This window comes from Anolis carolinensis, unplaced genomic scaffold (genome assembly GCF_035594765.1).
Source record: "Anolis carolinensis isolate JA03-04 unplaced genomic scaffold, rAnoCar3.1.pri scaffold_11, whole genome shotgun sequence".
In the NCBI taxonomy this organism is placed as follows: Eukaryota; Metazoa; Chordata; class Lepidosauria; order Squamata; family Dactyloidae; genus Anolis; species Anolis carolinensis.
In genome coordinates this window covers 8,515,479-8,529,516 of record NW_026943822.1, presented here as the reverse complement: position 1 = coordinate 8,529,516, position 14,038 = coordinate 8,515,479, and the positions used below count along the sequence as shown (strand labels likewise).

Genomic DNA, 14,038 nt, shown 5'->3' with positions numbered 1-14,038 from the left:
ATGGAAGTTTGAGCATTCTTTAGCGTTTCCCTTTTTTGGTATCGCGAAGATCACTGCAGATGAAGGCTGCAGCCAGGAAATCAGAAGACGTTTACTTCTTGGGAGGAGAGCAATAGCCAACCTTGACAAAATAGTGAAGAGCAGAGACATCACACTGGCAACGAAGGTCCGCATAGTCAAAGCAATGGTATTCCCCATAGTGACCTATGGATGCGAGAGCTGGACCATAAGAAAGGCTGAGCGAAGGAAGAGAGACGCTTTTGAACTTTGGTGTTGGAGGAAAATCCTGAGAGTGCCTTGACTGCAAGAAGATCCAACCAGTCTGTCCTCCAGGAAATAATGCCCAGCTGCTCACTGGAGGGAAAGATATTAGAGGCAAAGCTGAAGTATTTTGGCCACATCATGAGGAGACAGGAAAGCTTGGAAAAGATCACGATGCTGGGGAAAATGGAAGGAAAAAGGAAGAGAGGTCGACCAAGGTCAAGATGGATGGACGGGATCCTTGAAGTGACTGGCTTGACATTGAAGGAAATGGGGGCAGTGATGGCCGACAGGGAGCTCTGGCGTGGCAATGGGGCCACGAAGAGTCGGAGACGACTAAATGACTGAGCAGCAGCAGCAATTCTTGAAAGACTCTGTGGTTTGGGAGGAGCACCTTCAGGATGGCCTTCCAACTATGATCGGCCGAGGGTGCAGACTAAGAATTTTGTTCGGCCTTCGGAATCCTTGGTGCATGCATGTCCTTGGCGGTGGTCAGAGGGAGTGACACCTGGACCCGGGACAAGGCTCACTAGGTGGCCATTCACCCATGATTTATGTTTTTGTGTTTTTACAGATTTTCCCTTCACAGATTATTACCAGTTCTTTCAATAAATAGGTCAGAGAATGGCCCTTTAGATCCATTTTCTTGTGTCTGGCTCTTTATTTCATGGTGGGAGTTCAAAAAAGTATTGGGTAATTGTCTTGATGTTCCGACTGGAACAAACTGAGACAACATTTGTCAAAGAGAAATATTGAGCTTATATGATTTATGCCCACAGGAAATCCTAGGCTTCAGGTCATATACGGATGCTTGTCGAAAAACATTTGATGATGAAAAGAAATATATACAATGCAATGCAGAGGATCTGGAAGTGGAACATTGTCCATGTCGGGTCTTTTTTTTCCCTGTCCCTATCACCTCTTTCTTTTCTATCCCTCTTTATATGTTCTCCCACTTTTTATGTATACACTTAAATTATAAATAAAAGGTTTTTTAAAAAATACAATAGAGTCTCACTTATCCAACGTAAATGGGCCGGCAGAACATTGAATAAGCGAATATGTTGGATAATAAGGAGAGATTAAGGAAAAGCCCATTAAACATCAAATTAGGTTATGATTTTCCAAATTAAGCACCAAAACATCATGTTATATAACAAATTTGACAGAAAAGGTAGTTCAATATGCAGTAATGCTATGTAGTAATTACTGTATTTACAAATTTAGCACCAAAATGTCTTGAAAACATTGACTACAAAAATGCATTGGATAATCCAGAACGTTGGATAAGCGAATGATGGATAAGTGAGACTCTACTGTATTGGGTAAGTTTCTATTGTTATATTTTTGGCACAGGCCATGCCCACATGTCGGATATCACGCCATAAGTATGAATTTAACAAATTAGATACGTTTTACGATGACTAACAAAAAATTGTACCCCCTACAAATTAAGATTAACGCACTTTAACAGCAATAGAATTAAAAATCATTTTAAAACATATTTTAAAGCAGTGTCAGGGGAAATGTCAGGGGAAACCCTTTACTTAAAGCAATGTTTATTTGTATATGTGCCTTCAGATTGCCTGTCAAGTTATGGTGACCTCATCGTTTTTTTCCTAAGCCAGGAATGGTTTTGCCAGGGATTATCATACTTAGTGTCCAGATAGGATTTGGTGTCTTTTGGGTATGTAGGCTAAAAGGAAAACTATGCCAAATAAGCCCTCCTTGTGTTGAGAACCAGTTCCCAAAGCCTTGATGGAAAACAAAGATTTTAACCTTCTCCAGAAGGGCAACAAAGAAGTAGTTCCAAGATACAGGCCTTCAAATAATATTTATTATTGGACTCTAGGGATCAGCAACTGTCAGCCTTCTGGTTGAATCCTTTTGAAGAGTGCCATCTGTCGCCACTTCGTCCATGTCTGCAGGTTGCCCTTTGGGGCTCCTTTCATGTCTTTGGGGCTGTTTACTCGTTTCATGTATTCATATTGAAATATCTCTACCTGACCCTATGACCCGAATCCTGCATCTTAATCCCAATAAGAGGAGAAGTGAATCAATTAATCTGAAAATCAAGTCTAGACCTTGGGCCCAAGTCATAGTTTTAAATAATTTAACGGAAACGCAGACTGCACCCATGGGAGGGAGAAATGAAGGAAAGGGGAAGAGGCTTGGCTTGTGTGTGTGCATGTTTACTTCAGTCTACTCTGGTCAACTATAAAACCCAACTATAAAACAGTGACAGTTTCAGCAGCCACCCCTTAGTGTTATCCTATTGTATTGCCCCTGGTGGCAAGTGTGTTAAAGCACTGAGCTGCTGAACTTGTGGACCAAAAGGTTCCAGGTTCATATCCTGGGAATGGAGTGAGCGCCCGCTGTTAGCCCCAGCTTCTGCCAACCTAGCAGTTCAAAAGCATGCAAATGTGAGTAGATCGATAGTTACTGCGGAAAGGTAATAGCACTCCATGCAGTCATGCCGGCCACATGACCTTGGAGGTGACTACGGACCACGTTGGCTCTTCAGCTTAGAAATGGAGATGAGCACCAACCCCCAGAGTCGGTCACGACTGGACTTAACGTCAGGGGAAAACCTTTACCTTTACCTTATTGTATTTTAATCTCCCCATTTCTAATGTCTGATTGGAAATATATACTAAAGATTTTTGGGCACTGAGCCTCCACACGTCTACACACTGTAGAATGAATGCATTTTGACACCGTCTCAACTGTTATAGTTTAATGCTATGGGATGCTGAGAGTTGTAATTTTATCAGTTCTTTAGTTTTCCAAAGAGGACTGGTGCCTCAGCGAACAACAAATCCCACAAATCCACAGCATTAAGTCATGGGAATTAAAGGTGTGTTGAAAAGCATTAATTCTACACTTGCAAGAAAGTAAAAGGGTAACTGCGTGGTCGGATGGGGCATAATGGTGGCAGCAAAGAGACCCAAGGAAATACTAGCCAGACTGACTTGATTCCCTTGAAAAAACAATCATCACCCCCATCATCCTCCCCTGATCACCAAAGCCATTAAGAGAATTCATCCATCCTGCATCCGCTCATGCTCTTTCTCCTAGATTAAGTACACACAACTGGGATCGGCAAATTGCTTTCTGCAGAGAAAATCCATCGTGCCAGCTGTTCATCCAAAGCTTCTTAAAAACACAAGATCTTCCCTACACACAAACGCGAGCACAAAAGTATTGCATCCAACTCTTCCCTTTGCCTTTTAACAAACACTATGTTATCATCAATCCTTCTAATATGTCCTTGCAGATATTGTAATGCAAGATATGCAGGTTGCATATGTCCAGGAGGTTGTGTGAGAAATCTACATGGTTCTCAAGCAATCCTGTACACAAATCCGTTGTTACCGAAAGGCTCATCCCTCTCCCCAAATTCAGAAGGACCTGTTCCCTGGCCTTAAAGTGTTGGCCCTGATATTTTAAGGATCTGGAAGCTGCTGAGGAGTGACTTAAAGAGCTGGGTCTGTTTTGCCTGCAGAAGAGAAGGTAGAACGGAGACATGACAGCCATGTTTAAATATCTGAAAGGATGCCATAAGACAGAGGAAGCTGGGCTTTTTTTCTGCTCAATGGAGCCATGGGTTCAAATGACAAGAAAGGAGATCCACCTGCACATTAAGAGGGACTTCCTGACCATAAGAAGAGCTGGTCAACAGTGGAACTCTCTGCCTTGAAGTTTAGTGGAAACTCCTTCCTTGGAGGCTTTGAAACAGAGGGTGGATGGCCATCTGTCAGGGTGCTTTGATTGTACTTTTCCTGCATGGCAGAAGAGGACAAGACTAGATGGCCTTTGGGAGTCTTTTCCACCTCTACGATTCTATGAACTCGCAACTGTAGTGGGGCTGCTGTTGATAAGGCGCATCACTTCAAGCCCTGTTATTTATAATTCTTTGACTTGCAACAATCTTGAGAGAAAGGTAAAACAGAAGTCCCAAAAGAGAAACGAAAGAAAAAGAAACCAGAATAACCTCAAGAATAACCATCAAAACCAAAGTAGAAAGATAGTGCCACCTATCAAGTGTCACCTACCTTGGGAGTCATCAAGCATGCTCTTGAGATGTTCCTCCTTTAGCTCATAACTCATACCTTCAGTTATTGCTCTAAGCCAGGGTGATGGGTCATGCACTTTCCAAGATGTACTTAACTGCAGTGCCCAGCATTCCAGCTGGAGGTGCACTTTAGTAACATCTGGAGGGCAATATGATTTCAACCAATGCCTAAATCTAGCCATTGCTCATAGTAAGAATAGATCATCAGAAACCATCAACTCTTTGTTGCTTCAGTAGGTCTACACCGTTGGGCCTAACAATTGCATTTAGACCAGGCATGGGCAAATTTTGGCCCTCTAGGTGTTTTGGATTATCAACTCCCACAATTGTGGGAGTTGAAGTCCAAAACACCTGGAGGGACAAAGCTTGCCCATGCCTGATTTAGACCATTACATTACAGGTTTCAAATTCCTTGGCTCTCACAACAGCCTTCTCAAGCTCCCACTTCCCATCATTCCCAGCCACGGTCCAAGAATGATGGGAGTGGTACAAGATAACTCTCTGGAGATGGCTGGGGAAGGTTGCTTGATGTCATTCCACCCATCCCCGTGGCATTCATACAGGGCTCACCTAGCATGCCTTTGTTGGAGGTGGTCAGGCACATATCCTTCTCGGCGCTGGGCAGGACGAAGCCCACCACAAAGACTTCCACCCCATCAGCCATCAGGGCCAAGCCAAGGATGATGAAGAGGATCCACTGGAAGCGTCCATGGCTACACTCCTCAATAATGTTCTCATACTGATGAGCCAGCTGTTCCTCATCCTCCATCTTCTCCGCTATGAGTTCGGCATGGTCTCTAAACTCATCCGGCAGCGCCTGGGATTTCCTCTTCTTCTTGGGCTTGAGGTCATCTGGGTGAGGGATACCCTGATATTCTCCTTCGTAGACCTCATCGTCTTCATCATGGCCTTCAGTGGCATCACTCTGGGCGTCTTCTTCTTGGCCGGGCTCCTCCCCACTCTGGTAATACCCATTGTTGGGAGCATAGCCTTCGTAGTTGCCATCTTGATATCGGTAGTCATCGGAAACCTGGTTCATCTTGCCTCTATGCCCATCATCCATGTTGAGGCCTAGAGACACCCTGAGGTTGCTTTATCACTGTACTGCAAAGTGTTTGGATGTCGTTTCCAACCTCCTTTTGTCCAATTTCGCCTGTTACAATGCTATGAGCATAATGCCTGCCACTTGATGTATGAAAAACCTTGGGAATTGGTGAAATGGTCTAGTTTTTAATTAAAGGATGGCATCCTCTGCTGGAAACATTGCATGACATTTCCTGATCTCCGTAGGGTCTAGCTGTTTTCACCTTCAGCTGGCAAGGGACGTTGCAGGCCAAAACATGAGTCTCCAACTTTGCAGAGCCAAGAGTCAATGGCGATGGGCTGGTTGTTTGCTTTCCCAATTCATCCTGCTGTCAAAGGTCATGCTCTGGGAAAAGAAAGAGAAAAAAACATGAAATGAAGACTCAAGACAAAGAAAGAAAAGTCAATCCAGATACTATTTCTTGGCACATTATTTGTACCTAAAAGGCTCATAGAACGAATGTAACATTAAGGTGTATACAGAAAAAAGTTGATTCCATTCATCATCTTAGCTTACTCAAGAAATGCATGGTTCTGCAATCATGTTATTGTGACCAAGGTTTGAATCCTGTCTGTGTCCCTTGCTAGTGTAATCATGCTGACATAGATGGTAGCAGAATGAACAAACAAACTAAAGATGGTCCTGAAAAAATAAGCTGCTTAGAGTCATCATATTCTCTCTATCTTCCCTCATTATCCTTCTGCAAGTTTGTGCAATTGCTGATGTAGTATGCCAAGAGGAACCCAACTTAGAGAAGCAAAGAATACTCATAGTTTTCCCAAAGGATGTCCCAATATTTCAAAAACATACAATTGAGTAAATGGCTATCTTCCACAAGATTTTTGGCACTTCTTAACTTTTTGCCAATTTTTTTTTACACCTAGCTTTCGAGAGAGTTTGGATTGTGTGATAGAATGGGGTCAGTCTGGATAGTCCTTGGGGTCCCTTCCTACTCTTGGATCCTATGATCCTCTCAGTAGTTTCAGCCAGAGGAGACCCAATGAGTCAGGAGTGTTTATATAAGTGTTGACTCACTAGTCAACAGCGGACTCAGTATATCTACTCTTGTTCCCTGTACATATTTTGCACAGTGAAAATAATATGGTAATCCAAGCAAGGACATTATGAGAAGCTTAGGGTAAAAGTACAGGTTTTCCACTGACGTTAAGTCTAGTCCTGTCTGACTCTGGGGGTTGGTGCTCATTTCCATTTCTAAGCCAAAGTGCCGGCGTTGTCCGTAGACACCTCCAAGTCCATGTGGCTGGCATGACTGCATGAAGCGCCGTTGAGAAGCTTGCAGCCCACCAAATCAGCTTTGGGATCATTATTATTATCATTATCATTATTATTATATTTATTTATACCCTGCTTTATCTCCCCCAAAGCAGACTCCTAGAGCATACGGGTCATACTTTGGTTGCCCCACTTTTGGGATGAAGGTCATGTTCGGTTGTCATTGTCTTTAGCATTAAGAGTGCGCTACACTGTAGAATGAATGCAGTCTGGCACCACTTTGACTTCCATGACTCAATGCTATGGTAGCCTGGGATTTGTAGTTTGGCCAGGCACCTGCCTTCTTTGGCAGACTTTGTAAAACTATAACTATAACAGCTAATAAAATTGTAAAAATTATTTTAAAATTCCTAAAATGCAGTAGAACTTGTGAATGAAGCTGGCTATCTGCAGTGGCAGATCAGAGTGCGAAGTGACACAGTTGGTGGATCATCGAGCTGACTACAGATTACACAGAGACAAAAGGTCTGTCTGAAGAGCCATGTTTTTACATTCTATGTGTTGAATAGTTGGTATGTTTGCAATATGATAGATACCAAAGTTTTACAAATGTAAAGGATCTCATATGGATCCTTCGGTTGCTTAGCGTTATCCTGTCAGAGTTTGGAAAGGTTGCCCTATGGACTCCGACTCTTGTAAATCCCTCAATGTCAGCTGCGTGCAACAGCCATAAGTACCCAGTAACTGAAAGGCTTTCCAGAGGAGTCACATTCTTATTTATGATTTTTCATGCACGACACATGACAGGCAATTACAGAAATCCCATTTCATTACGAGGGTCCCAATGGCCCAGAAAACCATGAATTTCAATCAGGCTCATGAACAGCTCCGGCGAGTGAATTGCACTGGAAAGGGATTAACAGCTTACGTCTTCTTTATTGTACAACGGGGCAACGGGGAGGGGGAGTTTGCAAACAATTTCTCATGGTTGTAAGATAAGGGGAGATCTCCTTTTCTCCAGTGGGTGGAATGGGACATTAGTTAATGAGCAATGTTTCAGGCTTTGATTCCACTCTAAAAACCAATAATCTTTGAGATAGTCCTAGTTCGCCTCGGGCAATGGACTTCATTGTGATGAAATGAAGAAGAAGAAAAAAGACATACAAGGAGGTCTGTTTTGATGTGACAATTGCACTATTATTTCCTGCTCTCCTGTCCAATCCATCCCATGCATCTTCACTGTAGAATTAATATGGTTTGGCACCACTTTAACTGTCAAAGCTCAATGCTATAGAATCCTGTGAGAGGTGGAGTTTTGTGGAGCACCAGCATTCTTTGGCAGAGAAAGCTAAAGACCTCGCAAAACTGCAAATCCCATGATTCAATAGGATTGAGCCATGGCAATTGAAGTGGTGTCAAACTTGTCATGGTTTGCAAAGGCACTGTGCTGTGTGTGTTAACAGGAAAATGAAGTGCATGAAGCCGATTGGCTGAGCCTGCAAAGATCTGGGGACTGATTTGATACTGTTTCTGTTCTGCTGCTGCAGATCCAGTTTGGACAAGTTTTCAGTTGCTCACTGAGCACTGCTGGTGAACAGGACCAGTGTACTCTGAGAGGCCTTGCTATTTTGAGACCTGTTTGCTGCTGAGAAAAGAGCGAAAAGAACCAGGACTGTATTCTTCTCTGAAGCAGATTTGTGTACTGAGAAAGGACTATTTAGGACTGTGGACTTCTGTAAGTGACCAGAGGTACCATTATAAATACAACTGGGTTTTTAAAAATCTCTTGGAATCAGTAAACTTCCCGTATTTTTGTTCTGCAAACCTGGGTGTTATTGTTCTGTGGGTGACTCTGGATCACAGGCACACGTGACAGCTTCCATTTATCGTCATCAATCCACTACAAAACTGCATTAACTCCCCAGTGTGGATATACCCTCAGAATCATTTGTGCTCGAAAGGGCTGGCCCTTGGAAGGTGACGTGGTCTGCTACCCAGGATACCAGTTTTGATGGCCAAAGAAGTCACTCCAAGAAATAACATTTCACAGAGAGAGAGAGAGAGAGAGAGAGAGAGAGAGAGAGAGAGAGAGAGAGAGAGAGAAGCACATTGCTGAAAGAGGCAGCTTGACATTTTCTCTGTCCTTTAGAAAAATAAACGTACCCTTTTCTTATTTTCTTCTTTTTGGGGGGGGTGCAATTGGAATGGGTGGGATTGATTCACAGTGGGATTTCTCAAAGCATATTTGATTTTTTAAAAACCAAACCGATCGAAAAGTCAGGTTGTGTTCCTAAAGGCAAAACCAGTTCCTTTTTTCATTTGAATTCTTATCAGAGGGTTTTTTTTAATGCTGCAGTACATAGAATTCCTTTTTCTTCTCCCAAAAGGAAAGAAACAGAGACACTTGTTGCTAACAGAGAAAGAGGTAAGGGACCAAATGCAATCACCGTTTGGGGGGGGGGGGGGGGAGAGACTGAAAACAGATCCAGTAAACCTCTGTTTTGCAAGAGAAGAATTTGAACACTGCTCAGGTAAGGTAAAGGTAAAGGTTTTTCCCTGATATTAAGTCGTGTCCGACTCTGGAGGTTGGTGCTCATCTCAATTTCTAAGCTGAAGAGCTGGCGTTGTCTGTAGTCACCTCCAAGGTCCTGTGGCTGGCATGACTGCATGGATCAGTCATGCTCAGATCAAGACTAAAGATGTCATCACAGCTGAGCATCTATCAACTTTAAATCCAGTTGCTGCCGACCCAGATCCGGACCATATAGGGGTTTGTAAGTAATAATCTGCACCTTGAATTGGGCCATACTGCCATTCCCATGGTTCTGACTGTAATTTATCATTCATCCAAGATGTTGTTGTTTATTTGTTCAGTCTCATCCAACTCTTCGTGACCTCATGGACCAGCCCACACCAGAGCTCTCTGTGAGCTGTCACCACGTTCAGATCCTTCAAGGTCAAGCCAATCACTTCAAGGATACCATCCATCCATCTCTGTCCTTGGTCAGCCCCTTTTTCCTTCCATTTTCCCCAGCATCATTCTCTTCTCCAAACTTTCCTGTCTTCTCATGATGTGGCCAAAGTCCTTCATCTTTGTCTCTCATATCCTTCCCTCCAGTGAGCAGCCGGGCTTTCTTTCCTGGAGGATGGACTGATTTGATCTTCTTGCGGTCCAAGGCACTCTCAGGATTTTCCTCCAGCACCAGAGTTCAAAAGCGTCTCTCTTCCTTCACTCAGCCTTCCTTATGGTCCAGCTCTCACATCCAAAGGGTTCCAATGGAGAATACCATTGCTTTAAATACACGGACCTTCGTTGCTCGTGTGTCCAGGAACAGGGACAGTGTTGTCATATAGTCTGAGGTCAACAAGTCAATTCTCAGAAACAACAAGCTTTCAAGGAACAAGCAGAAGAGTAACCAAAAATCCAGTCTTGATAGAATCCAATCACCAAAACTACAAACAGTGTCCACAGCTCTCCAGATTCAAATGTTGCCACCAGCAACTGGAAAGCACGCTGCAAAGCTTTAAAATGCTGCTTTCATGGATGATGTCTATTTCTGGCCATTCTCTCAGCAACTCTGATTTAACATCTCAGATTTCAGAAAAGAAGGCACTATTCACCCTTCTTCAGCCGGCTCCACCAAACCCTCTTGTGTTTCACTGGTAAGCTGAGTAGTGGGGCTTCCCCTGAAGATGGCCCGGAAACTACAATTGGTTCAGCGTTCGGCTGCCAGATTAATAACGGGAGCGAGTTACAGGGAGAGATCTACTCCCTTGTTTAAGGAGCTCCACTGGCTGCCGTTTATTTTCCGGGCCCAATTCATACCATCACATATAAAGCCCTAAACGGTTTGGGACCCACCTACCTTCGTGACCATATCTCCTACTATCAGCCTACCCGATCCCTTCGTTCATCAGGGGAAGCTCTCCTGGCGCCACTGCCAATAACCCAGACCCGCCTTGTGGGAACAAGGGAGAGGGCCTTTTCTGCTGTGGCCCCCCGATTATGGAATTTACTGCCCACTGAGATTAGGCAAGCCCCCACATTAGTAGCCTTCAAGAAAGATTTGAAAACCTGGTTTTTCCATGGGGCCTTTGGAGAGTAACTATTTTACATTCCTTTTCTGTTGCTCCCTCTAATATCTATCCTCTAGACTACACCACTTCCTTGACCCTGATTGCTATGGTTTTATTTTATGTTTCTCTCACCCCGAGTTTTAATTTAATGTTCATGCGGACCGCCCTTGTTTTTATTGTTCTCTTGATTTGTATTGTAATGGATATTTTATTTATTGTACTGTTCATTGTGTTCTGAAATGTCGTTTTTATATGCTGTTTATTTTGTATTGTTTTGGGCATGGCCCCATGTAAGCCGCCCCGAGTCCCCGTTGGGGAGATGGTGGCGAGGTATAAATAAATTTTTATTATTATTATTATTATATTAGTGGTTGCCAACCCCTTATCCTCACAATTCATGACTTTTTTTTAAAAAAAGAAGTAGACCTTAAGGTAACTTTTAAAAACATGGGATGGAAAAGGTTTAGTAATGGTAAAGGTTTTCCTCTTGACATTAAGTCTAGTTGAGTCAAGTCTGACTTTGAAGGGTGGTGCTCATCTCCATTTCTAAGCCAAAGAGTGGACATTGTCCGTAGATGCCTCCTAGCTTATGTGGTCGGCATGACTGCATGGAGTGCCGTTAACTTCCCACCAAAGTGGTACCTATTGATCTACTCACATTTGCATGTTTTCGAACTGCTAGGTTGGCAGAAGTTGGGGCTAACAATGGGAGCTCACCTCATCTGTGGATTCAAACTGCAGACCTTCCAGTCAGCAAGTTCTACAGATTAGCGGTTTAACCCACTGCGCCACTGAAGCCCCCAGTTTGGAAAAGGTTTGGGAGAATTAAATATGTATCTTAATCTTTGAGGAAATTTCACCCAGAACCATCAGAATAGCAGTGTGGAATAATCTGCCAAAATATCCAATTTTGACATCTTTGTCAATATTAATAATAATAATAATAATAATAATAATAATAATAATAATAATGCTTTATTTATATCCCGCCCACTCTCCCCAAGGGGACTTGGGCGGCTTATAACAAGAGGAAACAATATACATAATATCAGTCACATTTAGGATCCAAAAAAAAAGGAGATTAAATCAAAACAAACAAATCAAAAAAGACAAATCACAATACATAGAAGAAAAACAAATCCCAATAAACATATTAATTATAACTCATAAACATCACTCATATAACTACAAAACTTAACAACAATTAAGACATTAATAATATAACGTTAAGGTGGCATGTACAGGAAATTATTTTGTTGACACAGCAGGGGTATCCTGTTTGGAAACTGTACTATTGTAAAAAGGTTGACGATTGGATAAAGTCAAATTGCACTACTGTGGAAGGGAACTGGAGCTATACTCTCAAAACCATTGAGTAAAAAAAATAATTGAGTCAGGCTGGATCTACACAGCCGTATAATCAAGTTTCTCAGATCCAGATTATCTGCTTTGAACTCGAGTCTACACTGCCAAATAATCCAGTTCAAAGCAGATAATTTGGATTCAGAAACTGGATTCTATGGCAGTGTAGATAGGTCCTAACCATATCCAGCAGTTTTGTAAGGATGTGCAATTTTGACATCTTTGTGAGACACAACAGTGAGGTGGCCTCTCAAGTAAATTCTTTGGTTGGCCTGCTTGGGAAGCACAATGCTAAATGGGTTGAGCATGTGGAATAACATTTGTTATCCTGTTGGAAATGGCATCATTGTAGAATGGATCCAGAGTTGGCAAGACCTGGGCAGGGCTGCTGAGGACAAGGGTGACTTGGATGTCTCTTATTCATAGCCCCACCATACCTCGAAATCGACTTGATAGCAGTCAACAACAATCCTATCCTTGCGATATGTGTGTGTCTGTGCCTTGCAAGTCTAATGCAGCAAACGGTGCAGTGATGCCATTATAGTAATCTATTTTCTTGGAGAACAAGTGCTCAGAGATGAGGATGAGTCATTTGTCTCGACCAACGCTTATCCTGCTACACGCAATAAAGCTTTCTTCCTTCTGAAAGAAGGGATTTTCCTTTGCATGCCCTGGTACGCTTTGGCATTATGGCAGGAGAAAGTCCCTCCCATTAGTCAAGGAACTGCCAGCGTGATTGCAATTTCATATTAAACAGTAGTAAAAATATGCAAATTGTACTTGGGGGATGGGAAAAGTTTTGAAAAACAATTTTCCCAAAGTTATCATCATGATCATCTATGCCAAAGTATTATGTATGTATGTCCATTTGTACCACAAAGGCTGTTGCTACCCTGTTTCCCCTAAAATAAGACATCCCCAGAAAATAAGACCTAGTAGAGGTTTTGCTGAATTGCTAAATATAAGGCCTCCCCTGAAAGTAAGACCTAGCAAAGTTTTTGTTTGGAAGCATGCCCGCCAAACAGAACACCAGAGCATGCAGGATCGGTAAATGTACATACCATAAAGTGTTGTACATGGAAATATTGGTAATAACAAGAAATTCTTGATAGGATTCACAGTTTGTCTGGTTATGCTGGTTTATGATGACAACTACTGTACAGTATATAATAAATGTTCATTTTTTTGTTCAACAATAAATGTGAATTCTTCTTCATGGAAAAATAAGACATCCCCTGAAAATAAGACCTAGAGCATCTTTGGGAGCAAAAATTAATATAAGACACTGTCTTATTTTCGGGGAAACACGGTAGGTGAAGTGGCCCTCTGTGTTGTCACTGGATTGGTTGTGCTGGGTGAAGAATTGGCTGTTCCTAGGGGAAGTGGCCCTCTGTGTTGTCACTGGATTGGTTGTGCTGGGTGAAGAATTGGCTGTTGCTAAGTGAAGTGGCCCTCTGTGTTGTCACTGGATTAGTTGTGCTGGGTGAAGAATTGGCTGTTGCTAGGTGAAGTGGCCCTCTGTGTTGTCACTGGATTGGTTGTGCTGGGTGAAGAATTGGCTGTTGCTAGGTGAAGTGGCCCTCTGCAGGCCCACTGGGAAAGAAAGGTGGCATGTGAATGAGGGGGAGAGAGGGAGGGGGGAAGGAGGGAAGGAAGGAAGGAAGGAAGGAAGGAAGGAAGGAAGGAAGGAAGGAAGGGAAGAGGAAAGTATAATATCTGACATCCGGCAATGTAAAGGAACCTAGGACTGTGCCATATTCCTTAATCGATATATGTTCCCTTTATTGAAAAATACTTTCCCCATAAAATTTTAAAAAACTTAATTATTTGTCTTTGATATTGAGAAGAGCATGACAGGTTTTTAAAAAAATTATTTTGAAGGAATTCTGATATTTTTAAGCCTGACATTTCAAGAGTGTGAACTCTGCAAAGGCTGACGGGCAACA

At 42.6% G+C, this 14,038-nt stretch overlaps 1 protein-coding gene across 4 annotated transcripts in view; it reads right to left on the bottom strand.

Moving 5' to 3' along the window:
- The window catches only part of sv2b (synaptic vesicle glycoprotein 2B), an 88,642-nt gene that overhangs the window by 28,394 nt on the left and 46,210 nt on the right, over positions 1-14,038 (bottom strand). For all 4 annotated transcript variants that reach the window (XM_008119443.3, XM_062962932.1, XM_062962930.1 and 1 more), the window contains one exon: positions 4,907-5,765. In XM_008119443.3, coding sequence (XP_008117650.2) covers positions 4,907-5,399 — 493 coding nt within the window. In that variant the 5' untranslated portion in view covers positions 5,400-5,765. The remainder of the gene's footprint in view (positions 1-4,906; positions 5,766-14,038) is intronic.